This window comes from Silurus aristotelis (assembly GCF_946808225.1).
Source record: "Silurus aristotelis genome assembly, chromosome: 23".
Classification (NCBI taxonomy): domain Eukaryota; kingdom Metazoa; phylum Chordata; class Actinopteri; order Siluriformes; family Siluridae; genus Silurus; species Silurus aristotelis.
In genome coordinates, this window is record NC_139596.1 from 8,062,955 (window position 1) to 8,086,424 (window position 23,470).

Sequence of the window (23,470 nt, forward strand, 5' to 3'; positions counted from 1 at the left end):
GAATACAATTTAAAAAAATATATATTTTATTTCCGTTTTGCTGACTTTCGCAGTGTGTTTTCACTCTGGGTGTTTTACTCTTCCGCCTGGGCCAATTTCCCACACTTGTTTCAGTTGCAGTTTTTTTTTTAATGCATTGATAAATTAAGCTTTTATTGATTTTGCATTGTGGTTAAATTGAGTTGCATTTACATATAATTAGATTATATCCAGGTTTCTTATGCATTTTGAAAAAAGTATGAAAATTAGATTTTGATCGATTTCCAGGTCTGGATTAGTATAGAAAAAAAGAACATTGAGTATTGACAAATATTTGTGTTTTCTAAAATGTAAAATTAGAAATTTGTAAAGAATTTATTTATTTATTTATTTATTTATTTATTTATTTATTTATTTTTAAACCAAAGGACACTTTTACACAAATGTGGATACATTTGAAAACATTTTCATTTAAAATCCATACTCTTTTTTTTTCTCAATCGTTTCCCAAATGTTGCTCATCCACACTGAAGAAAAAGTCAGAAAAAGCTTATGTTTCTGTATTGTGCATGAGCACAAGTCATTTCCACCTGCCGTTTATTTACTTTCCAGCTCTTAGAAACGTCGTGCCAAAAGCCTCCGTGTTCACTGTCCACACTTCGCTTTCAAGCAGTGTTTTAAAAAAAGCTCGAAAACCCTCTAATGTGGCTGAATTACAACAATTCTGCATAGATGAGTGACCAAAATTCCTCCACAGCGCTGTAACAGACTCATTGAAAGTTATCACAAACGCCTGATTGCAGTTGTTGCTGCTGAGGGTGGCCCAAGCAGTTATTAGATTTAGGGGCAAACACTTTTTCACACAGGGCCATGTAGTTTTGGATTTAGTTTTCTCTCAATAACAAAAACCTTAATTTAAAAACTGCATGTTGTGTTTCATTGCGTTATATTTTACTAATATTTAAAATAGTTTGATGATCTGAAAACATTAAAGTGACAAACATGCACAAAAATAAGAAATCAGGAGGATCAGGATGTGTTTTTGTTTGTACAATTAGAAGCAGGCTCTCAGTGCAACCAAAAGAGCTGATTACCCCCCCCCCCCCCCCCCATGGAAAAGTATGGAATTTTGAAATGAAAAATGTGTAGGAAACCTGAATATCATATAATATAGATGAAACCAGATATTTACATACACTTTAGAAAAAAACACAAAAACTTTTATTTCTTTACTGTCATACATTAAATCAGAGTAAACTTTTTCTGTTTTAAATCAATAAATATTAACATATTTTTTGCATCTGTTAAATGTCAGAATCGAGCGAGGGAGAATTTTTATTATCACTTTCATCAAAGTCAAAAGTATACATACACTAAGTTTATCGTGCCTTTAAACAAAAAAAAATGATGATTCCATTCTGAGCTTAAGAAGCCTCTGATAGGTTAATTGATTCCATTTGATTTAATTGATGGCACACCTGTGGATGCATATAAAGGCACACCTCAAACACAGAGCCTCTTTCTTTGACATCATGGAAAATCAAGAAAAATTCACCAAGACATCAGAAAAAGAATTGTTGACCTCCACAAGTATGGCTCATCTTTAGGTGCAATTTCCAGATGCCTGAAGGTCCCACGTTCATCCGTTCAGACAATAATACGCAAGTATAAAAAAACATGGGAATGTACAACCATCATACCGCTCAGGAAGGAGACGGATTCTGAGTCCCAGAGAGGAAAGTTTTTTGTTGCGAAATGTGCAAATCAACCCCAGAACAACAGCAAAAGATCTTGTGGAGATGCTGACTGAAACTGGTAAGACAGTGTCATTATCCACAGTAATACGAATACTGTACCGCCATGAGTTGAAAGGTTACTCTGACGAAAACAAAAATGTAACTGTTCGGCCATAATGATAAACGGTATATTTGGAGGAAAAAGGGCGAAGCTTTGAAGCCTCAGAACACCATCCCAACTGTCAAGTATGGGGGTGGTAGTATAATGTTGTGGGGCTGCTTTGCTGCAGAAGGGACTGGTGCACTTTACAAAATAGATGGCATCATGAGAAAAGAAAATTATGTGGATATATTAAAGCAACATCTGAAGACATCAGCCAGGAAGTTAAAGCTTGGGTGCAAATGGGTCTTCCAAATGGACAATGACCCTAAGCATACCTCCAAATTATTTACAAAGTGGCTTAAGGACAACAAAGTCAAGGTATTGGAGTGGCCACCACAAAGCCCTGATCTCAATCCCATAGAAACTGAAAAGGCGAGTGCGAGCAAGAAGGCCTACAAACCTGACCCAGTTATACAAGTTCTGTCAAGAGGAGTGGGCCAAAATTCCAGCAAACTATTGTAGAAAGCTTGTGGAAGGATACCCAAAACGTTTGGCCCAAGTGAAACAGTTTCGGGGCAGTTCCACCAAATACTAAGGAAGTGTATGTATACTTCTGACTTTGATGAAAGTGATAATAAAAATACATAAAAATTCTCCCTCGCTCGATTCTGACATTTAACAAATGCAAAAAATATGTTAATATTTATTGATTTAAAACAGAAAAAGTTTACTCTGATTTAATGTATGACAGTAGAGAAATAAAAGTTTTTGTGTTTTTTTTCTGAAGTGTATGTAAATATCTGGTTTCAACTCTATGTATATTAGTAATATAATATGCACTTTATTGTGTTTATTTATTTGTGCTCCTGTAGCCACAATGGTGTTAGTAAAGTCAGGTACTGATGTCGGGTGAGGAGGCATTCCTTTCCTTTCCATTCCGAAGATGTTCGATAGGGTTGAGGTCAAAGTTTTTTAGCAGGCCACTCAATATATCCCTCTCCAACCCATGTAAAGCACATCTTCATGGGGTTGGCTTTGTGCACTGTAATCCTGGAACAGGTTTGGATCTTCTAGTTCAAGTGAAGGCAAAATCTAAGGGTTCCATATCCAAAGACCATCCAATAGAGTTTTGTGCCTCCAACTTATAAACATTGTAGGTATTATGAGCATCAGAATGCTAATATTTATTCGCCTTAAAACTTTTTATGATGAAAATGAATAAATCTGTGAGCGACTGTTGTTTGTTAATGTTACTTATAGTGTATTAATGCTGAAGTACATGCCAACTAATGCATTAACCATGTTACCATAGAAACAAGCTTCCCATGCTGGCTGTCTTTTTCAGATAGTTAAAGCGAGCGAACCTTTCATGCAGGCTGCGAGTTATATTAAAAACACATTATTAACACAAGCATGAAAAGCCCAAGGATACGGCGTAAACGGCGCGGAACTCTGCGCACTTTGCACTAACAAGCAAATCGGCACACTTTTGGAGAACGTTGATCAGATTAGCCACCTACTCTTGAAAAAAGCAATTATTCTTTCTCCCTGGATTGGATGTAATTATGTGGAATTGTGCTTTACATTTTTTTTTTTTTTTTTTTTTTTTTTTTTTTTTTTTTTTAAGAAGTTATAAGAACCAAGATTATGTTACAGGAAATAATGGCACCTTTTGTTTATTTCTATAGAATCTATAGTCATGTCTCTTTAGGTATAATGCCTCCAATCTCTCACTGTCACCTGTTTCTTGGTCATTATCCTTCTTTCAGTTTGTAATTTTTAAGACGTTACTTCTTTCTTCTCATTAAACCAGTCTTTTGAATTTGTCGCAGCTCAGATATTAAACTTGTCATTTCAACTTGTTTGCTTCTTTTATTAGGCCAAGCGGAGGTCTCAGGGCTTGTCACTGGATTGCATCTATCACTGCCTGAATCGCACCGTCTTGTATCAGCTGTGTCGACCGCATAAAACCGTTCCCCAGCAGGTGGCGCTGCTCGATTCGCTGCGTGTCCTAACCGTGAACCGTAACCTGGTGCTAGGCCCTGGAAACCATGACCATGAATTTGTGACCTGCCTCGCACACTGTTTAATCAACCTACACACTGGCAGGTGAGTCACTTGAATCTGTAAAGGGTCTACTTTATTTGTATACACTCAAAATAACAACAAAACACTGTGCTTTTGTAAAGTAAAGAGAACAGACAGGGGGCGCTCTCTGCCGTCTCCGTCATCTCTCTTCACTGACACATAAATAAAACAACCTGAATCTCAGTGAATATTTGCTTCATTGACACAAGAAATATATGAATATAAAGCCTGAAATGTCATTTTTCTAAATGTTCTTTGATTATGCAATCTGTGTGAAAGTTAGAAGAGGTACAGTTTCTTCGGTATCACCTCATTAACCGTCCGTGTGGAAACATAGCAAAGGTTCCGTTTGGTGTCCTGATGATTTACTTTATTTAAAACACCACAATTACTTTAAAACATTTACAAGAATATTTTGTCCCTGTGCTCTATGTTGAGTTTGGTTTCACTAATAATAAACATATATTTGCATAAAGCATCAATATTTGTCCATGCCCATGTTAATAAGAGTATTAAAAAACAGAAAAGTATAAATTTTAGGTAAATTTTGAACAGATAGAAATATGGGATTATGTTCCGATTAATCACGAGTTTATTCATGACAATCATGCAAATAATCACCAAAACATGCAGGAAAAGAACAAAACAGATGTTGTTCTTCTGTTCTTTGTCCAGGAAGATGCAGCTCTACCTCTGCCATGTTAATCTGTATTCTGTGTCTCTCAGGACGCGCCTCGGTCTCCGTAGTGTTGTGAAACGTCATATTCGCGTAGCATCATCGGCGTTGAATTTTATACGAGGAGAAATCGATCTGCTTAGAAAATATTGCTCACAAATTATTGGTCACTTTCGTCATAGCGCATCTACAAATAATTGTATACACGTAACGCACGTGGCGTTATGCTCTAGCTTTACTGTTCCACGCGTTTGTGGGTTCTCGGCTTTGCTCCGGTTTCTCACCACTGCAGTTAGGACACAGACAAGGAATTCACATCACACGGTTTATTGAACACCGGGACACAGCCACAGACCGCTCTTTCCCGCGAATCCGAATCCCACGCGCTGTTCATCCCCAGATCTTATTATTATAAAGTTAAACCTTCCATTTCACACCCTACATATAATAATTCGTTTGATCGGACAGATGGAAACGTGTTAAAAACGATGCATTACGATGCAAAGGTTGAAGGTTAAACCTAATCTCCAGAACGTGACACTAGGAGGGATTTTTATTAGGATAAATGTGAGAATGTCAGATTGAGAGCGGAGGTGAAATCCGACTCCAGAAAGAATTGTTGTTCTTTCCGCTTCTAAAAATAAAACGCGTCCTGTGGGAAGCGTTATTTAAAAACAGCGATGATGAATTTGCTTATGTCAGTCTGTCAGACGTAGTCTTTTGTGAGGGCATTTAAATGAGGTCTGAGCATTCGGGTGTGGGTTGAGGGGTGTGCCTTTTTTTTTCTTCTCTTCATCTGTTTTTTTTTTTTTTTTTTTTTTTCCCCCTTCCAACCCCCCCTGTGTATCTGACTCACAACAGCTTGGCATGACTGCGTTGTCAGGAGACAGTTACTAGGCTGACTCAGATATCTCATGTAATAGTTGTGTGAAGGCAGAGATAAAATGTGAGTCACAAACCAGAAAACACAAAATCAGTCAGTGTTTAAAAAAAAAGGCTAAAAGTTTATTACTCTGCCATTTACCTGGCCGAGCCGACAGCGGATAGAAGAATTAATTATTGAAGTGACGTGACTAGTGCACATTGCACGTCCGATCCCGATGACTCCCGTACAACTTTTGAACGGAAGAGATCGGAAAAACACGAGCTCTGCACAGCGAATTTTGCTGGGAAAAAAGGGAAAAAAACGAACGATCATTTTACTCGTCATACCAGGAGTTGATGACATCACTTGTGTGCTGTGTTGCAGTAACGTGGAGGGGTTCGGGTTGGAGGCTGAAGCTCGAATGACCACCTGGCATGTCATGATACCGTCAGAGAATGAGGCTGATACACAGCAGAGCCAGGATGCCAGCGAAGGTACAATTCCCACATCTCACTACAATGTTTCAGGATCGTATCTGTAAAAGCTACTGATACAGGTTCTGCTCTCTCTCTCTCGCTCTCTCCCTCTCTTTCTCTCTCTCTCTCTCTCTCTCTCTCTCTCTCTCTCTTTCTCTCCTCTATCTCTCTCTGCCTCTCTCTCTGCTCTCATAATCTTTGCTTTGTGCTCTCTCTCTGCTCTCTATCTCTTTCTTCCTCTCTCTGCTCTCTCTTTCTCTCTTTGCTCTCTCTCTTTTTCTCCCTCTCTCTGCGTGCTATCTCTCTCTTTGCTCTCTCTGCTTTTTCTCTCTCTCTCTCTCTGCTCTCTCCTCTCTCTCTCTCTCTCTCTCTCTCTCTCTCTCTCTCTCTCTCTCTCTCTCTCTGCTCTCTTTGCTCTCTCTTTCTCTCTCTCTCTGCTCTCTTTGCTCTCTCTTTCTCTCTCTCTCTCTCTCTTTCTCTCTCTCTCTTTCTCTCTCTCTCTCTATCTTTCTTTCTCTCTCTGCTCTTTCTTTCTCTCTTTGCTCTCTCTCTTTTTCTCCCTCTCTCTGCGTGCTCTCTCTCTCTGCTCTTTCTGCTCTTTCTCTCCCTCTCTGCTCTCTCTCTGCTCTCTCTCTGCTCTCTCTCCTCTCTCTCCTCTCTCTCTCTCTCTCTCTCTCTCTCTCTGCTCTCTTTGCTCTCTCTTTCTCTCTCTCTCTCTCTCTCTCTCTCTCTCTCTCTCTCTCTTCTCTCTCTCTCTCTCTCTCTCTCTCTCTCTCTCTCTCTCTCTCTCTCTCTCTCCTCTCTCTGCTCTCTTTGCTCTCTCCGCTCTCTTTGCGCTCTCTCTCTCTCTCTCTCTCTCTGCCTCTCTCTCTGCTCTCTTAATCTTTGCTTTGTGCTCTCTCTCTGCTCTCTATCTCTTTCTTCCTCTCTCTGCTCTCTCTTTCTCTCTTTGCTCTCTCTCTTTTTCTCCCTCTCTCTGCGTGCTCTCTCTCTCTCTGCTCTCTCTGCTTTTTCTCTCGCTCTCTGCTCTCTCCTCTCTCTCTGCTCTCTCTGCTTTTTCTCTCTCTCTCTGCTCTCTCCTCTCTCTTTCTCTCTCTCTCTCTCTCTCTGCTTGGGAAGCTTGAAAAACACAAGTGATATAATCTTGTGTCTTGTAAGTTGGGCTGCAGCTATTGATTATTTTAGTATATAATTGATTATTCTACTGATTATTCCATTGATTCATCGCCCCTCGCTGTTTTTTCCCCATCCTCTATTTTTCATTTTGCAGCGTCTTCTGTGCTGTGTGGAAGCCGGTTTCCACCACATAAAAAAAAAAAAAAAAGCAGTTTGCCTAATTCCGACTTTTTTTCTCATAATTTTGACTTTAATTTCTTGCAATTCCGACTTTATTTCTTGTAAATATCCAACATTTCTTTTGCATCCACCTCCAGGATTTGGAAGCTTAATTTAATACCATGCGATTCTATTGATTGTAGCCAATAAAATGTTTAATGTGTAAATATTTCTGGCACTACAGAAGCTGCCCGATTGGCTAAACAATTTCGGAATTGCGAGACATACTGTAAAGTCGGAATTGCGAGACATAAAGTCGGAATTACGAGATAAATGTGTTTAATTAAACAAACTTTTTGTGGTGGAAATGGGCTTTCATAGTGTTTACCTGTCCAGAGTGCTCCAGAGTTTAGCATGTGGTGTGTCAGTAATAATGGTCCGTGGGGAAACACAGTGCTCCGTGTGTAGTTATATGGACTAAACAAAGCAATCGAGTTACTCAAGGAATCGTTTCAGCCCTACTTGTAAGCCTTTTTAATGATATTTATACCTACTCAGGTCCCCATGTTTTGTCTCACTCGTATATTAATTTGAATAAAAGTGACAGCTCGTGAATAAATGTAATGTAAATGCCAATAGGTCGTCAGCTGCTGCTGAAGGCAGTAAACCGGGTGTGGACTGAACTGATGCATAGTAAGAGACAAATGCTCGAGGACATTTTTAAAGTCTCACTTCCTGTCAACGATCGAGGACACGTGGACATCGGCACCGCACGTCCTGCGCTAGAGGAACCCGCAGCCAAGAGCTGGCAGAACCACCTCGGTGAGAGGAAACACATGCACACTATTATGTCTGTTTACACTAATGGATACATACAGAGTTGTTTAATCAGGCAGCAATAATGAAAATAAATACATCTATTAACTATGAGTGTTGAACTTCACACAGTTTATACACATAAGGGCATTACAGCTATGTGTGCTTCTATAACACCAGGATTTGTATTTCTGTCTATTCCTTTTCAGTCCATGAGAAGAAGTGTATTAGCAAGGGAGAGGCTGTGGCTCCAGCAAATCAGTCCAAACTGTCTCGAGTGAGCAGTGGATTTGGCCTTTCGAAACTCACAGGTGCCCGGCGGAGCAAGAAAGAGAGCGGCCTGAACAAGAACAATCTCTCAGCACAGGTACGGAAAATGCTCAGAAAATAACCTTGAAAGCTTTTGTGGGGAAAAATACGCCTGAATTTGACCGATCTCAACCCTATTGAACATCTTTGGGATGAACGTGAACGCCGTCTGGGACCCAGGACTACTGAAACTACATCTGCTTTTTAAATATCCCGTTCCACATTCAGTCCCCATTTGCATTTATAATTCAGTCAACCACGATAATTCACAGTTCGGAAAATTTGCAGGTTCTCATTTGGAACCGAATTAACAGCCAGTACCTGACTTTACTAACACCCTTGTGGCTGAATGAGCACAAATCTCCACACTTGAAAATCTAGTAATCAATCTTCCCGGAAAAGTGGAGGATACAGTGGTCTCCCGGAACTCGCGGGGGCTACGTTCTAAGACCCCTGTGAGTTTCAAAAAGCCACAAATTTTGGACGCACCCCTACAAACCCCTCTAGAGGTTATGTCACTTTAACACAATAATGTGTTGGGTTTTTTTTTTTTTTATTAAGAAATTCGTTAGTAAAAACATAGTATGAAATTTTATTGCTAAAGTTCCTGACCATTTGGTACCGCCGTGGATTGAGACTATTACGATAATCCGCAACTGGCTGTTAGTTCGGTTCCAAATGAGAACTCACGAATTTTCAGAACCGCGTATAATCCGGGTTGACTGTATTATAAATGCAAATGGTGACTGAATGTGAAATGGGATATTTAAAAAGCAGATAAAAAATATATCTGGACAAACCCAGTGTAATAATTGATTTAGTAACATGCTTCATGTGTGGCTACTGTTTACATTGTTTTATTTAGCTTTATTTCTTGCTGTGGAAAGGAGCCATATAAATATCCTCTATTCAAATTAATTTTTGTTTCACACTCCTGCCTTTGTAATTCATTTACAACTAATTGAATAATTTTTTTTCTTTCTTTCAAGGAAACCTTCCAGTGGATGTTCACGCATATTGCGGTGGTGCGCGACCTTGTGGCCATGCAGTACAAAGAATACCAAGAGGTTAGTATCTGACTGCAAGTAAATCAGAATCTACATTTCAGTTCTGTATGTTTTGATAAAAAAAAAATGACCTCATTGTCATCCTGAGACCCGAAATTAAGTCGGCTGATAAAATTAGTTTTCTAGATCTACAGAAAGACTTACAAACAATGCTGCATTGTGCAAAATCTACTGTACACAAGGCACGTGAATCTCCTCCAGTTCAATATCTTTCTGTAAAATAGCGCCACCTGACAATCTGAACATAGCTCATCAGCTTTGTCCATTTTTTTTTTTTATTTACTTTTTTTTTATGTACGATAATTAGGGGAAGAAGAAAGCTTTTAATTGTATTCGCAATTATCGAATGAAGATCATTTGTTCTGTACTGAACACCCAACAAATATCTGCGTTAGTCTCCCTGCTGCTTTTACAAAGAAATAATGAGTATTTAAATTAAAATCATTGAATTATAGTTTGCTAGTTTTTTACATGAAATTCAAAATATGAAGAACCTACTACCTACCTACTAGACCTGACAAAATCAATGGATGTATATGGCAATAGTTAAACTTTAACATTCAATAAGGCATTTTTTTTGTTTATCTTGTATAACAGAGGCAACAGAATGCGCTGAAGTATGTGACTGACGAATGGGCAGCCATCGAGTACGAGTTACTACGTGAGCGTGGTCTTTGGGGGCCCCCTATTGGTTCGCATCTTGACAAGTTCCAGCTGGACATGACAGAAGGTCCCTGTCGAATGAGGAAGAAGATGGTTCGCAATGACCTGTTCTATATCCATTACCCTTACGTGCCTGACAACGAGCCTAACAACAGCTCTCAGGTAGTGTATTTAAGTACATATCGGTATTTTAGAGCCATAAGGTTTGTCTTTAATGTTGACATCATTTCCTTGAATTTTTCTGTGGTCAAATAAATAAATCCTCCGGGTTTATCAAGAGTTTTGATCTGCGTTCAAAGCCGGAGAGAGAGTCGATGCAACCTGACTTGTTAGTAATTACCACATGATCTGTATCTGGTGAAAGCGGACGTCTGGGCAGAACAGAAGATCCACAGTATTCTGTATCTTACACGCTTTCCTTCTTGTCAGACTTCTTTTTTAGTTTCCTTGACGGGGGCAGCGGGCTGTGTGCCACTTCAGGTATAACCTGATCTCAGGCGTGAATGATTCAACAATTTCTTCTATTCTCTGAAGAAGTTGCATGATGCTAGTGTGGCTAAAATATCTACAGATACTGTACTGCTCTTTAAATCTCTGTGCTGTAAGAAATGTGTGGATAAATAAGGCTTTGGTTATCTAATTCTGTGTCACGTTGTATTTGAAAATGTTGTTCCCGCATGTCTGATGCACTGTTTTGAACATTAGAGGCTTAAGTGTATTCGCACTAATTTGGTTTTTGGTGCTCCTCACTCATGCAACGTTATCTGAGTGCGCATTATCACATTGTAGACAGAGATCTGCTTCATGCATTTCAACTGCAATTGAATAGTTTTCGAGGTATTTTTTTTTTCTCTAAACATTTCTATGATTAAGTATAATAAATGATTATAGAGGGATACCAGTTGCTCTTGCTAATAGGATGGTATTAATGAGTCCTGGCTGCATGTGTGGTATGAGTGGAAAACGTAATCAATTTTTTTCAATTTTACTACTGCTTCTACTTGTTTTGATTTTTTTTGTTACTCACAACTGTTTTATCCAGTCACTGATCCGAATGCCTGAGGATTTTTGCAAACATGTAATCTGTCAGACTTCTGTGATGTTTCTATTCATGTTTTTTGGTTACCTGTGAAAATTAATACATATTTCATTCATTTTTTTTCATTTATTTAAGGCATTCAAATTCAATTCCATCTTACTTTGGTTCCCAGAAGCCGGTGCGTTACAGGAGAGCCATCAGCTACGACAGTAAGGAGTACTACATGCGCTTGTTGTCAGGAAACCCGGGAATGTACCAGCACTCTATTCATCAGAGCACGGAAGGAGAGAGCACACAGCAGGAACCGGAGCACGGCGAGGACACCATCGCAAGGGTCAAAGGTAAAAACCCATCCACTCCGAAACCTGACGGTTCTCGAAAACAAAATACTCAAATACCAGTCCAGACCAGAACCAAAGGTTTCTGTTGGATGTTTAGAGAAAGTTCGGTAACTGCAAGTATACACTGCGACTGAATCTCTTACAACAGCAAATTACTGTAGCTGTACATAAGAAAACCAACCAGAGAAGACAAGCACCCCGTGACGTGCCTCCAAACATGATTTTGACAAATATAGATCGTCTGTCTTCTCGAAACTAAGTTAAAGAAAATAGATAAGATCCTGCTGTATGCCGTTTTTGAACACTTTTATTGGGTTTAGTAGCGATTCTGAATGACTTACTATCGTTAACGGTGTGCCATTACCAAGTCAAGTTTATGTCTGTAGCACTTTTTGCAACAGACTTTGTCTCAAAGCAGAATTTAACAGTTAAGAATTTACCAGTTAAGGAAGAACGATGTGTATTTATTCCTGATGAGCAGCCATGGCGACTGTCGCAAGGAAAAACTTCCTTAGATGCTATAAGCGAGAAACCTTAAGAGGAACCAGACTCAAAAGGGGAACCTTCATCATTTGGGTGACATCAAGACGGTGATTATAGTCTTTAAACAATACAGAACACTGGAGAGAGAGAGAACTAACATGAGCACTGGAGTGTAAGATTATGAGTAATGATCTTTCTACAGTCTTATACACCTATCAATTACCCTCCTTTTAATCTTTATATACAACCACATCCCCTAGTAAGACTTACGGCTGTGTTTGGAAAGTAAATGCATTTCAGTGTTGTGTAATTCCAGCAGGCCAGGAGTGATGTGGTGTAGCGTGGAATTGCGTTCACTTTTGATGCTTGGGAAACAAACCCATCTCCATTGTTTTTTATTAAAAAGATCAAGCAACATGAGGACACAACAGCAGAGGCTGCTTCAGAGGCTTTTTAGTCTGGAAAGTTTTCCTCGTGTCTCTAAATGATATGTTCGATCAGAAAATGCTGTGAGTTTGTCTCCCATGCCCTGAGAAATGTCCTGGTGTTACATTGCATGTCAAAAGATCAGGTGAATTTTCTGGATTGAAAGAATCCTGTAACGGTGTAAATTCTTTGCCCCCAAATGTAAGTAAATGCCACCACTATAGCTGGAGCGAAGCGCCTTTTCATTTCCTTCAGAGTGTCTCGATAGACACCATTCACCGCACATCGGACCCGGGTGCTTCACTACTGTTCTCCAGCAATCAGGTTGTTACTGCTCCTACTGTGTTGTTAAATCACAGCATGATGCTAATTGCTGTTTGGTACAAGGCTGCATGATGCAAATTGCAGATGAAGAAGAAAAAAAAAAGAAAAACCACGGAAGGGTTTAATAGAATCGGTTTCGATGGTAAACGAAGGCAGATAATTTTACATTAACGAAATGGTGCCTCTACAATTGAAGCATAATACTAATTTAGTTACATTTCTACTACAAATATCCTTCGTATTTAACAGGTTCAGTGTAAATCTTATAAAATAAATATTATTATATACATTAAAAAGTATTTGTCTCCGAATGCACCTTAAAGCACACTGCGGTTTGCCCAAAAAATATGTCAAGGTTAGAGTTTCCATGGTCGTTTTTATAATGTGTGTGTGTGTGTGTGTGTGTGTGTGTGTGTGTGTGTGTGTGTGTGTGTGTGTGTGTGTGTGTGTGTGTAGGTCTCGTTAAAGCTCCTCTGAAGCGTTCCCGCTCCACTGCGGATGGCGGAGATGAGGACGGCCCTGAGCAGCTACAGGAGCTGTTGGAGTGTGGAGCTGTAGACGAGGAGCAGAAGACGGACAACACCACCCTGCTCCGCCTGCTGGAAGAGGGGGAGAAGGTTAATACATTTAATCGTGCATGGATTTATTGGAAATTTGGTATCGGTTTTGTGTTTGTGTTGCCCTGCTTTTGTTATGGTGACTTCGTAGTTGTTTATGTGCGTATATTAAAGGCCATGTTACCACGTGTGTAAACAGATTCAGCACATGTACCGTTGCGCTCGGGTCCAAGGGCTGGACACCAGCGAAGGGCTGCTGCTGTTTGGCAAAGAACATTTTTACGTGATCGACGGCTTCACTATGACCGTCACCCGAGAGATCAGAGACATCGAGACACTTCCTGCAAAGTAAGATCCAAATTTATTGCCTAGGGGTTTTTTTTGTTTTTGTTGTTGTTGTTGTTGTGTGCATATTGTGTATAACATATAAAGTGATGCAGATTTCACTCAATCCTTAGGGTGAGTCCATTGTAAAAAAAAAAATTAGCTTTTGTCCTCGTTTGACTCAGGGAACTTTTGTCCCTGGACAAAAAGAGCAGGTTTATATGGTTATACACTACATGGTCAAATGTTATTGGATGTCCAACCATCACACTGTACTGTATGTGCCTATTCAAGAATGACTCTCAAAAGGGCCTGAGGCGCACTATGTGTTTCAGTTCATCCCAAATTTACTGGGGTAGAGGTCAGACCATCTCTGTACAGGCCACCTGAGATCTTTCACTCCAATTAGGGCAAACCATGTGTTCCTGGAGCTCTCTTTGTGCACAAACACATAGGGACATGTTTAATCCCCTTGATTCCAGTGAAAGGAAACCATACAGCATATAAAAACCCTATATATCCTATATTGTTGTGCGCTTCCAACTTTGTGGCACCAGTTTTGGGACGAACCATGAATGTGATGATTGGTTGTCCGTATAATTTTGACCTTATAGGGTGTATGTACACTTTACCTCCCAAAATTCTGAAAAGAATGTGATGTAAATATCTCAATCGCTCAATCGATTTTTATCAAAAAAGGCAAATGTTTGTTACACCTCTAAGAGACGATTTTTATTGTGTTCTTTTTTTTGCAATATAAGCTGTATATATCTATATACTCTGTAAATTATCTTTACTGTGTATGGCTGTAATTTACAAAAAAAAAAAAACTGAATCGTTGATGTTTTTATGATACCTGAGCATTTTTGGAACATAATTCTATTTATAGTTCACTAAAATCATGTGGGGCATCTTAAAACATGAAACTTTATACCTCTCCATTGTCAAATTAAATTAGTTTGCATCCTTTGCTTCTTCTTTCTCCTTTTTATTAAATTTTTATAACCTTAACTTTCAAACCACTTGCCAGTATGATATGATAGCAAACAACCTCTTCTAAAGCATCTATCATTGCATGATTGTCTAAAATATTTTAATCTGCCGGCGAATAAATATAATAAGCAGCAGCCAAAGACTTTTTGTTCTAATGCAAGAGAAAACATCTGTCTGTAGAATCAGAGGTTTTTCTATCCGGACAGGACTCAAATATTCAGTCCCTTCTTGAGTGTTTTGTTTTGTTTTGTTTTGTTTTGTTTTTTTAAGAAAATGCTAATTTGGGTTGGAGTTGTTTCTGTGGAGGGGAAAAGAAAAATGACAACAGTGACATAAATAAAATCCCCTACCGTGATAAATTTACTGTAGCCAGCCACAACATGTAGCCAAACAGGGCTTACTGTTAATGTTTCTATCATTTCCCAGCATGCACGAGCCAATTATACCCAAAGGAGCCCGACAAAGCCAGAGTCAGCTAAAGCGGACGTGCAGCATCTTTGCGTATGAAGACATCAAGGAGGTGCACAAGCGCCGCTATCTGCTCCAGGTAATAAATAGGACACAATTACCGGATTTTAAAGTGAAATGTAAATTGTGTAACTTCTTCAAAATGGATCTGTTTTTCGCTGCTTTTGTTACAGCCAATGGCAGTGGAGGTGTTTTCAGGCGACGGGCGAAATTACCTCTTGGCCTTCCAGAAAGGAGTCAGGAACAAAGTCTACCAGAGGTGATGTGTATATATATAAAAAAATAAACAAGTTAGTCATAAATTACTCTTTCTTATAAATGATGCATTACTCTGTTGTTGTAGGTTTTTGGCAGTTGTTCCCTCGTTAGCAGACAGCTCAGAGTCTGTCTCTGGTCAGCGGCCCAACACAAGTGTAGAGCAAGGGTATGTCTTTTAGGCATGATGCTCAAATGTAAACTCAGACTGCGAATTACGATCTTCAGATACGATTATCTTTCATGTGTGGTCTTATCTAGGTCGGGGCTTCTCAGCACCCTGGTTGGAGAGAAATCGGTAACACAACGGTGGGAGGTAAGCCGTTTAACTGGGTTCAACTGCCCATCAGAGCGTTTTCACTCATTTTCATGTGTGTCTCATATGATTATACACATTCCTCTCAACTCGAAATATTACATCAAAAGATTTTCAATGACCTTGATGACTTAAAATTGTAATGCATCTTCATTCCCAGAGAGGAGAGATCAGCAATTTCCAGTATCTAATGCACCTAAACACACTGGCCGGTAGATCTTATAATGACTTGATGCAGTACCCGGTCTTCCCCTGGATCCTGGCTGACTACGACTGTGAGGTAAATAGCTTCGGCGCAGTGCTGGGGTCTATGATGCTGTACTTTTTGCCACACTGTATATTCTGGTATTTTCTTTTTCAAGTTGAACAGCCTAAGCAATTGTAAAAGAAGCATGTTTTGACATGGTGGAATAAAACATCAAGCCGCACTTTCTTCAGCTTAAAAATCAAAGCAAGAATATATGTGTGAGTTCATACGCTGAAATCCAAAAATAATTCAAAGCTAAAAAATTGTTCTCCATTATTCAGACAATATTGCTTACCAGCCTGTGATTTGCTTCACGGCATCCTATGGTTCTTAAAAATACATAATTAGACATTTTTTTTTCTTATGCTTCTGGTATTATTTCGAAATTCTGTTCTGAAATGTACCGCATCACACTCGCGTAATAATTCAAGGTCTCTGTTCTGTTAACCAATGTTAAAAGCACTCTACATATGAAATTTAATTGTATTTATGTATTTTACAGCTAATATTTTATAGTGTAGATAAACTTCCTATTACAGCATCCAAGTGTTTCTGCGTGCGCTAGCTCAACAGAACAGAGACCTTGAATTATTACGCGAGTGTGATGCGGTACATTTCAGAACAGAATTTCAAAATAATACCAGAAGCATAAGAAAAAAAAAATGTCTAATTATGTATTCTCAAATTTCAATTACAGTTCTCAAAGCAGCTTTACACAGTTAAAGCAGTAAGTTAGAATAAATAAGATTGTTCTTTATAATTGTAGGTTTTCCCTAATGAGCCAGGAAATTCTGAAATAACACTCAAGCTGAATGTTTGGTCTCTAAATAACACTTATGGTGCTTGAACAAATGCCTTGAGTCATTGTCTTGTTATATGGTGAAGTTTGTCCCTATTAGCTGCAGTCCAGAAAGAATTGCATAGTTTAGAGTATGGAATAGTAGCCATGTTGGTTCAGTATTCCTTTTACATTCCTTTCTCTGCCCTAAACACAACCCCAAACCAATACATGTTTATGTAACAGATGTTCCATCTTCATGCTTAACTGTAGGTGTGAGGCAGTCTGCTAACATCTTCTCTCCTGTTCTCTGTCTAAGTTCTTTACTTAGAGCCAAAAACGATTACATTTTAATTAATTTGTTCACCAAATGTTCTTTCAGTTAGTCACTGTCCAATTTTTGTGTGTGTATTTTTGTCTTTTACTTAGTTTGTTGCTTACAAACATCCATCTGCCTCAAAAACGATAAAAACACCAGGCGTTTCTAAACTTTAGTCAGGCACTGCACATGAAACTCATGTAGAAATAACTCTGGATTTCTGATTGTAATGTGTTCTACCTAATATGTGCACAGGAACTGGACCTTAATAATCCAAAGACATTCCGTAACCTGTCGAAGCCTATGGGTGCGCAAACAGACGATCGACTGATCCAGTACAAAAAGAGATTCAAAGACTGGGAGGATCCTAATGGTGGGTTCAGACAATAGAAGCCCTTGTTAACTAGAGTTATTCACACATATTTGTGGGGTTCAGAGCTGAATATGTCTGACTGCCTCCTTTGTTTAGGTGAGACTCCAGCGTATCATTACGGAACTCATTACTCCTCTGCCATGATCGTGGCATCTTATTTGTTGAGAATGGAGCCTTTCACACAGATCTTCCTCCGCCTGCAGGTGAGCGAGGAGAATTTACTCTCAAACAACTTGTAAAGGGTCCTCGGTCCATTTATCATATTTACTCAGATCATGCCTTTTTTGTATTTATTGAATTTTTACATTTTTTTTATTTTAGCATTTTCAGCAAATCATTTATCATAATTTTTTTGGGGGGGGGTTGAGGGAAATGCAAAAACGTACCCCAGAGTGTTTTATTTGTTATTCTTTTTTTTATAATTGTATGTAATATTTACATATTCTTGGGTTGTTAAATGCAGAAATGAAGTTATTTAACACATCCAAATACAGTCATTAAAAAAAGATGGTGTGTGTGTGTGTGTGTGTGTGTGTGTGTGTGTGTGTGTGTGTGTGTGTGTGTGTGTGTGTGTGTGTGTGTGTGTGTGTGTGTGTATTTTCCCCTCATTACCCACACTGCAGTTATTCACAGCTATGAGGCGAACGTATCTGCACAATAACAACATCTTCCTTTCATTATGGAAATATTTGCACTGCATTGTTTTACTCTCGATGATGTTATTCCGAGAGGGTAAACCGTCGTAAATCAGCATGCCTTTAGGCTGCTTGACAGATTTTTATGAATGGAGGAGGCTTCGAGAGATTTAATAAACAGTGCCTTGTTTTTGCTCTTTTGTATATTCGTTCCAAATATTTGTATATTTCATTTGTTCTTGGTCTTTTTTACAGGGGGGCCACTTTGATCTGGCCGACCGGATGTTTCACAGCGTGCGGGAAGCTTGGCTGTCTGCCTCCAAACACAACATGGCTGATGTCAAGGAGCTCATCCCAGAGTTCTTTTACCTCCCAGAGTTCATGCTCAACTCCAATAACTTCGACTTGGGTAGAAAACCCTTTCTTTTGTCGAAGTTCCTAATCTGTTTTGCGTCTGCACAGAGGTTAACGTGATATTTTGTGGAATTGGTCTTGTCGTAATACAGGAAGTAAACAGAACGGCACGAGACTGGGAGACGTGATTTTGCCTCCGTGGGCCAAAGGAGATCCAAGAGAGTTCATCAGGGTTCACAGACAGGTGAAAAAACATCCCTTCAGCTTCACTTCATCATCACAGCACCAACACTAATACAGAAACATAATTGACAAAAGATATTTACATTTGTATTTCTATTTCCTGTGTTCTATTTCCTTGCCAGGCACTAGAGTGTGACTATGTCAGTGCCCATCTGCATGAATGGATTGACCTCATCTTCGGTTACAAGCAACAGGGCCCTCCAGCGGTGGAGGCTGTAAACGTGTTCCATCATCTTTTCTATGAGGGCCAAGTCGACATCTACAACATCAACGATCCTCTGAAAGAGACAGCCACCATTGGCTTTATCAACAACTTCGGACAGATCCCCAAACAGGTGCTTTTCTTTGGCGCAATTTGATTTAAGCACAAACAGAAACAATTCCACAAACTCTGATATTGATATTTCTTTTTTTTAGGAAGTTCTCAGTCAATACAGTCTCCTATTGATATTCTGACACAGAGTAAATGGACAAAATTTGTATGGACACCTTATTAAATATCTCATTCCACATTTAGTCCCTATTTGTTAGAATAAACCTAAGATGATCCACTAGATCTTGGAGGGTGATTGTGGAAATTTGTGCTCATTTAGCCAGAAGAGCGTTAGTAAAGCCTGGTACTGATGTAAAGTGAGGAAGCAGTGTTCCAAATCATCCTAAAGGTGTTCAGTAGGGTTGAGGTCAGTGCTCAGTAGCAGGGCACTCAAGATCTTCCACTCCAGCAAACTCATGTAAACTATATCTTCATTGAGATGGCTTTGTGCACTGGGAATAGGCATTGTCACATGGAACAGGTTTTGGTCTCCTAGTTCATGTTAGGGGAGAATGTACTGCTACCACATCCGAAGACATCGTATACAATTGACATTGTGTGCCTTCATCTCTGTGCTACCAGTTTGGAAAAGAACCCATAGGGCTGAATGTCTTAATACTCGTCTCATAGCATGTAATTCTAATGGTGGCAGCCAAAAGATAATACTTTTGTGTCACTGTAGAAAATTTCCAAAAGAAATTTCCAAATACTTATTTCATGTCCAGGTCTCATAATCAAGTGATTTAGATGGACTGGTGTACAAAAGTCTTGTAAGTCAGCGAATATGAGGAGCTTAATGATATATTCACTCCGAGATATTTCAGTCAGTATACAGTGGTTTAAATACTGCATCCAAACTCCAATGCACTCTGCCTCCTTCTCACTATAGTTACAATAAATGCTGGAAGTAACGCTTATTCTTAAAACGTATTAAAAGTACCAGTAATACTTATTATGTAGCCTTACTAGCAATGACTGCTGGGATTCAGATTTAGTTTTGCATTGGGGATTAATTTATTATAGTTGCGAGACTTATTTGCATCGATCAGATAACGCAAATGATGTCTTTGTGTCAATGTTGCTCGATAAGAACTAGTGACAAGACTTGGACTGGTAACACAGAAGTGTTTCCTCAGCCTGCTTTATTTTTTAATAATAGTTTTGTTTTTTGTTTTTTGAACATTTGTTGAATACAAAGATCGTTTACGCAAAAATACTTAGATTTATTACTGAGATTACCGGTGTGACAAACGTGTTACAGGTTATACAGTAGGGGTGTAATGGTGCACAAAATTCGGTTCGGTACGTACCGCGGTTTTTAAGTCACGGTTCGGTTCAGTTTCAGGACGGTTAGGGGGAAGAAATGCAGAACATAAAATTGCTTGGCATTATTTTTTTTTTTTTTTTATTAAAGCAGGTAATTATTATTAACACATCAACAGTTTATATTTTTAAAACAATTTTAAATAAAATGCCTGCTTGATAAAAAAAAATATATATATATATTTTTTTTTTTTTATTATTATTATTATTTTTTTTTTTTTTAAATATAATATTTTATCGAGGGAAAAAAATATGCAAATAAAATAAATCTAATTAATGCAATAAATGTATTAATTTGAGGAATCGATTAAATTGGCACAAATTATATTAAATTATAGTATAATTAAATTAAATAGTTTAGTTAGACCCTATCTCTGTAATACAGATATGTGAATAAGATATGTATATGTGTGTGTGTGTGTGTGTGTGTGTGTGTGTGTGTGTGTGTGTGTGTGTGTGTGTGTGTGTGTGTGTGTGTGTGTGTACCACTACATCTCCATTATACACATAATGCTGTGAATTTGCTTTTGTATTTCTATTGTGTGGATTTTATTGCAGCTGTTCAAGAAGCCTCATCCCCCTAAACGCGTGCGCAGTAAGTCGAACGGCGAGGTCCCCGGCATGGCCGCCTCCATTAACTCCACTGCAGACAAGATTTTCTTTCACCATCTAGATAATCTACGACCTTCTCTCGCGCCTGTTAAAGGTACTGCAGGTCTCAACCACCAATCAATGTCCATGCAACAATATAATGCCTTGAATGAGCGATGATTAGAAAATTACAACTGAGAAAGTGAAGAGAAACTTTAACATATACAGTATAAGTACAACAAAACAGCATCAATTTTCCTCTCCTCTTTTTTTCTTTTTTTTTTTTAATGCATTTTAATTTTGTTAATCTAAAAATAATTTTTGTGCTTGTTTGTGCATTCATGTGTGTTACAGAGCTGAAAGAGCCTGTGGGTCAGATAGTATGCACTGATAAGGGCATTCTGGCAGTGGAGCAGAACAAAGTGCTGGTTCCTCCTGCCTGGAATAAGACATTTGCTTGGGGTTATGCAGACCTCAGCTGCCGGCTGGCCAACTATGAATCTGACAAGGTCAGCAACTTTTCTTCTTTGTAGTGCGCAGAGAACGGAAAATACAGATTCAAATTTTTGTGTTGGAGAAAAATGGTCATTGGGAGAAGCTTCAAACTTACAGATGCACAGCATGGGGTGGCATGGGGTGAACTGGCAATAATGTGAAGACTTTACCACTAATAACTTTACCACTGCAGTTTGTAAACACAGATTTTATTTCGTAAACAGTGACATGGTTAGATTTTATGTTTGCTCCTGTTATAAAGTCAACAATTATAGGGCTTAATCCCAAACATCCTCAGTGGTGATGGCACCAAATGGTGTACTATTACACTGTGATTTGGGATGCAGCCCAAATATTTGTCAGTTACTGCCTTCCCCTCAAATTCGAGAAATTGAAACTTGTTCCTGCTGAACAGGAAATGCCATTCCTGTCCAACAAGAAAATCAGTAAACGCTAGCATAAATAAAGTTTATATACCTGATCAGACACGCACTTATTTCCAGGCCACAAATCTAATATTGCCTTTATATGCCTGTGTTGCTTGTGTTGAGCCATTACTATTGGCTTCCAAATAAAAAAAATTATAATTCAGTAATTGCTATCTGCATTTGACTCGAGATAACACTGCTCCCTAGTGTCCATATCTTATTTAAGTTTATTTACTCATAGAATGAACAGCTTATGTTGCTGTTGACTTCTCTTTTGATCTGTTGTGTAACTAATTTACTTGGGTTTTTGTAGGCTGTGATTGTGTACGAGTGTCTGTCCGAGTGGGCTCAGATCTTATGTGCGATCTGTCCAAACCCCAAACTGGTGATTACTGGTGGCACAAGCACAGCCATCTGCGTCTGGGAGACGAGTCCTTCAAAAGAAAAGGCTAAGACCCTTTCACTCAAACAGGTAAAGAAAACAGTGTTACAATTATAATTATTATATACTTTTATTTATTTATTTTATTTTTTTTACAGTTGTTAATTACAATGATTTGTTGTCTTGATTCCATTGATGTTTGGGTTGTTGTGAAACTAATAGAAGCAAGGTAAAAAAGTGTTCAGGTTTGAGGTTATGGCTCAAGTTCTTCCAACTTGCTTTGTGCACAGTGGCATTATTATGCTTAAAGTGTCTTGTGCTCCTTAGTTTCAGAGAAGAAACGTTGTAATGCTGCAGTGTGTGTATACGGTGAAATGACTGAGCCTTGTGTATTCCAGGCTCTGCTGGGACACACAGATGCAGTGACGTGTTTGACAGCATCATCTGCCTATCACATTGTCGTGAGCGGCTCAAGGGACCGAACCTGCATCATCTGGGACCTGAATAAACTGTCGTTCGTCACACAGCTGAGAGGTCACCGTGCTCCAGTGTCTGCACTCTGTATAAATGAACTCACTGTAAGTTTAGCACTTTTCAAACAGTATATTAGGAGCCGGCTATATATCTCTAATCAAACACAAATACACTAATCAAATCTCACACCGTTCTACACAACCTGTATTATGAATGGGGACTGATGACTAATTCTGTAATCTATCTACAATTTTAAACCTTTATTACACAGGGAGATATAGTGTCCTGTGCTGGAACTTACATCCACGTATGGAGCATTAATGGCAACCCCATCGCCAGTGCCAACACGTTCACCGGGCGCAGCCAGCAGATCCTGTGCTGCTGTGTGTCTGAGATGAACGAATGGGACACACAGAACGTCATCATCACAGGACACTCGGATGGTGTCGTCAGGGTAAACATTTCCTGTCATTCCATAATTAAGTATTTTTTCACATAGCTCCATTCATGTGTATCTTTTGAGATTAGATGGTAAAAATAGTTGAGAATTTCCTAAAACCGGTTTGTCCTCGTAGTTCTGGAGAATGGAATTCCTGCAAGTCCCAGAAACCCCTGCACCCGAACCAGTCGAGCCTCCAGATGCTCCAGACTGCTGTGCAGAGGAGAAAATTGGTACACACATCCGACACACCAATACACTGTGGTAGATTGTAATAAGGCTGGGATGACATTGTACATGGGACAGGGGACATGAGAGTGTAATATTGGTAATGGAAAATTAATTAGCAAAAGATTTCACCAGTATCAGAATTTATTACATTTCCGAATGCTGTTTAAAATGTTAAAATGTAGGCTTTGTTTTTTCCAGTGTAAAACAAGTTTTTTTAATTTTTTTTATAAGGAATAATTCAGTTTTTTAAACTTTTCCTGTAATGT

At 38.9% G+C, this 23,470-nt stretch overlaps 1 protein-coding gene and 1 long non-coding RNA gene across 12 annotated transcripts in view; both read left to right on the plus strand.

Moving 5' to 3' along the window:
- The window catches only part of wdfy3 (WD repeat and FYVE domain containing 3), a 95,044-nt gene that overhangs the window by 65,408 nt on the left and 6,166 nt on the right, over nucleotides 1–23,470 (plus strand). For 9 of the 11 annotated variants that reach the window (XM_083526771.1, XM_083526772.1, XM_083526775.1 and 6 more), the window contains 25 exons: nucleotides 3,698–3,927; nucleotides 5,832–5,941; nucleotides 7,838–8,020; nucleotides 8,224–8,381; nucleotides 9,313–9,390; nucleotides 9,988–10,215; nucleotides 11,265–11,433; nucleotides 13,123–13,283; nucleotides 13,423–13,571; nucleotides 14,967–15,087; nucleotides 15,182–15,267; nucleotides 15,352–15,432; nucleotides 15,525–15,579; nucleotides 15,740–15,859; nucleotides 17,179–17,296; nucleotides 17,393–17,499; nucleotides 18,187–18,340; nucleotides 18,438–18,529; nucleotides 18,651–18,863; nucleotides 20,723–20,870; nucleotides 21,110–21,264; nucleotides 21,992–22,150; nucleotides 22,459–22,638; nucleotides 22,806–22,988; nucleotides 23,110–23,206. In XM_083526771.1, coding sequence (XP_083382897.1) covers nucleotides 3,698–3,927; nucleotides 5,832–5,941; nucleotides 7,838–8,020; nucleotides 8,224–8,381; nucleotides 9,313–9,390; nucleotides 9,988–10,215; nucleotides 11,265–11,433; nucleotides 13,123–13,283; nucleotides 13,423–13,571; nucleotides 14,967–15,087; nucleotides 15,182–15,267; nucleotides 15,352–15,432; nucleotides 15,525–15,579; nucleotides 15,740–15,859; nucleotides 17,179–17,296; nucleotides 17,393–17,499; nucleotides 18,187–18,340; nucleotides 18,438–18,529; nucleotides 18,651–18,863; nucleotides 20,723–20,870; nucleotides 21,110–21,264; nucleotides 21,992–22,150; nucleotides 22,459–22,638; nucleotides 22,806–22,988; nucleotides 23,110–23,206 — 3,535 coding nt within the window. The remainder of the gene's footprint in view (nucleotides 1–3,697; nucleotides 3,928–5,831; nucleotides 5,942–7,837; nucleotides 8,021–8,223; nucleotides 8,382–9,312; nucleotides 9,391–9,987; nucleotides 10,216–11,264; nucleotides 11,434–13,122; nucleotides 13,284–13,422; nucleotides 13,572–14,966; nucleotides 15,088–15,181; nucleotides 15,268–15,351; nucleotides 15,433–15,524; nucleotides 15,580–15,739; nucleotides 15,860–17,178; nucleotides 17,297–17,392; nucleotides 17,500–18,186; nucleotides 18,341–18,437; nucleotides 18,530–18,650; nucleotides 18,864–20,722; nucleotides 20,871–21,109; nucleotides 21,265–21,991; nucleotides 22,151–22,458; nucleotides 22,639–22,805; nucleotides 22,989–23,109; nucleotides 23,207–23,470) is intronic. The other 2 variants (XM_083526768.1, XM_083526770.1) reach the window with 1 other exon arrangement.
- Nucleotides 1,190–2,471, plus strand: LOC310718673. The gene is made up of 2 exons (XR_014531212.1): nucleotides 1,190–1,726; nucleotides 2,398–2,471. It is a non-coding gene; the product is annotated as an uncharacterized lncRNA (long non-coding RNA).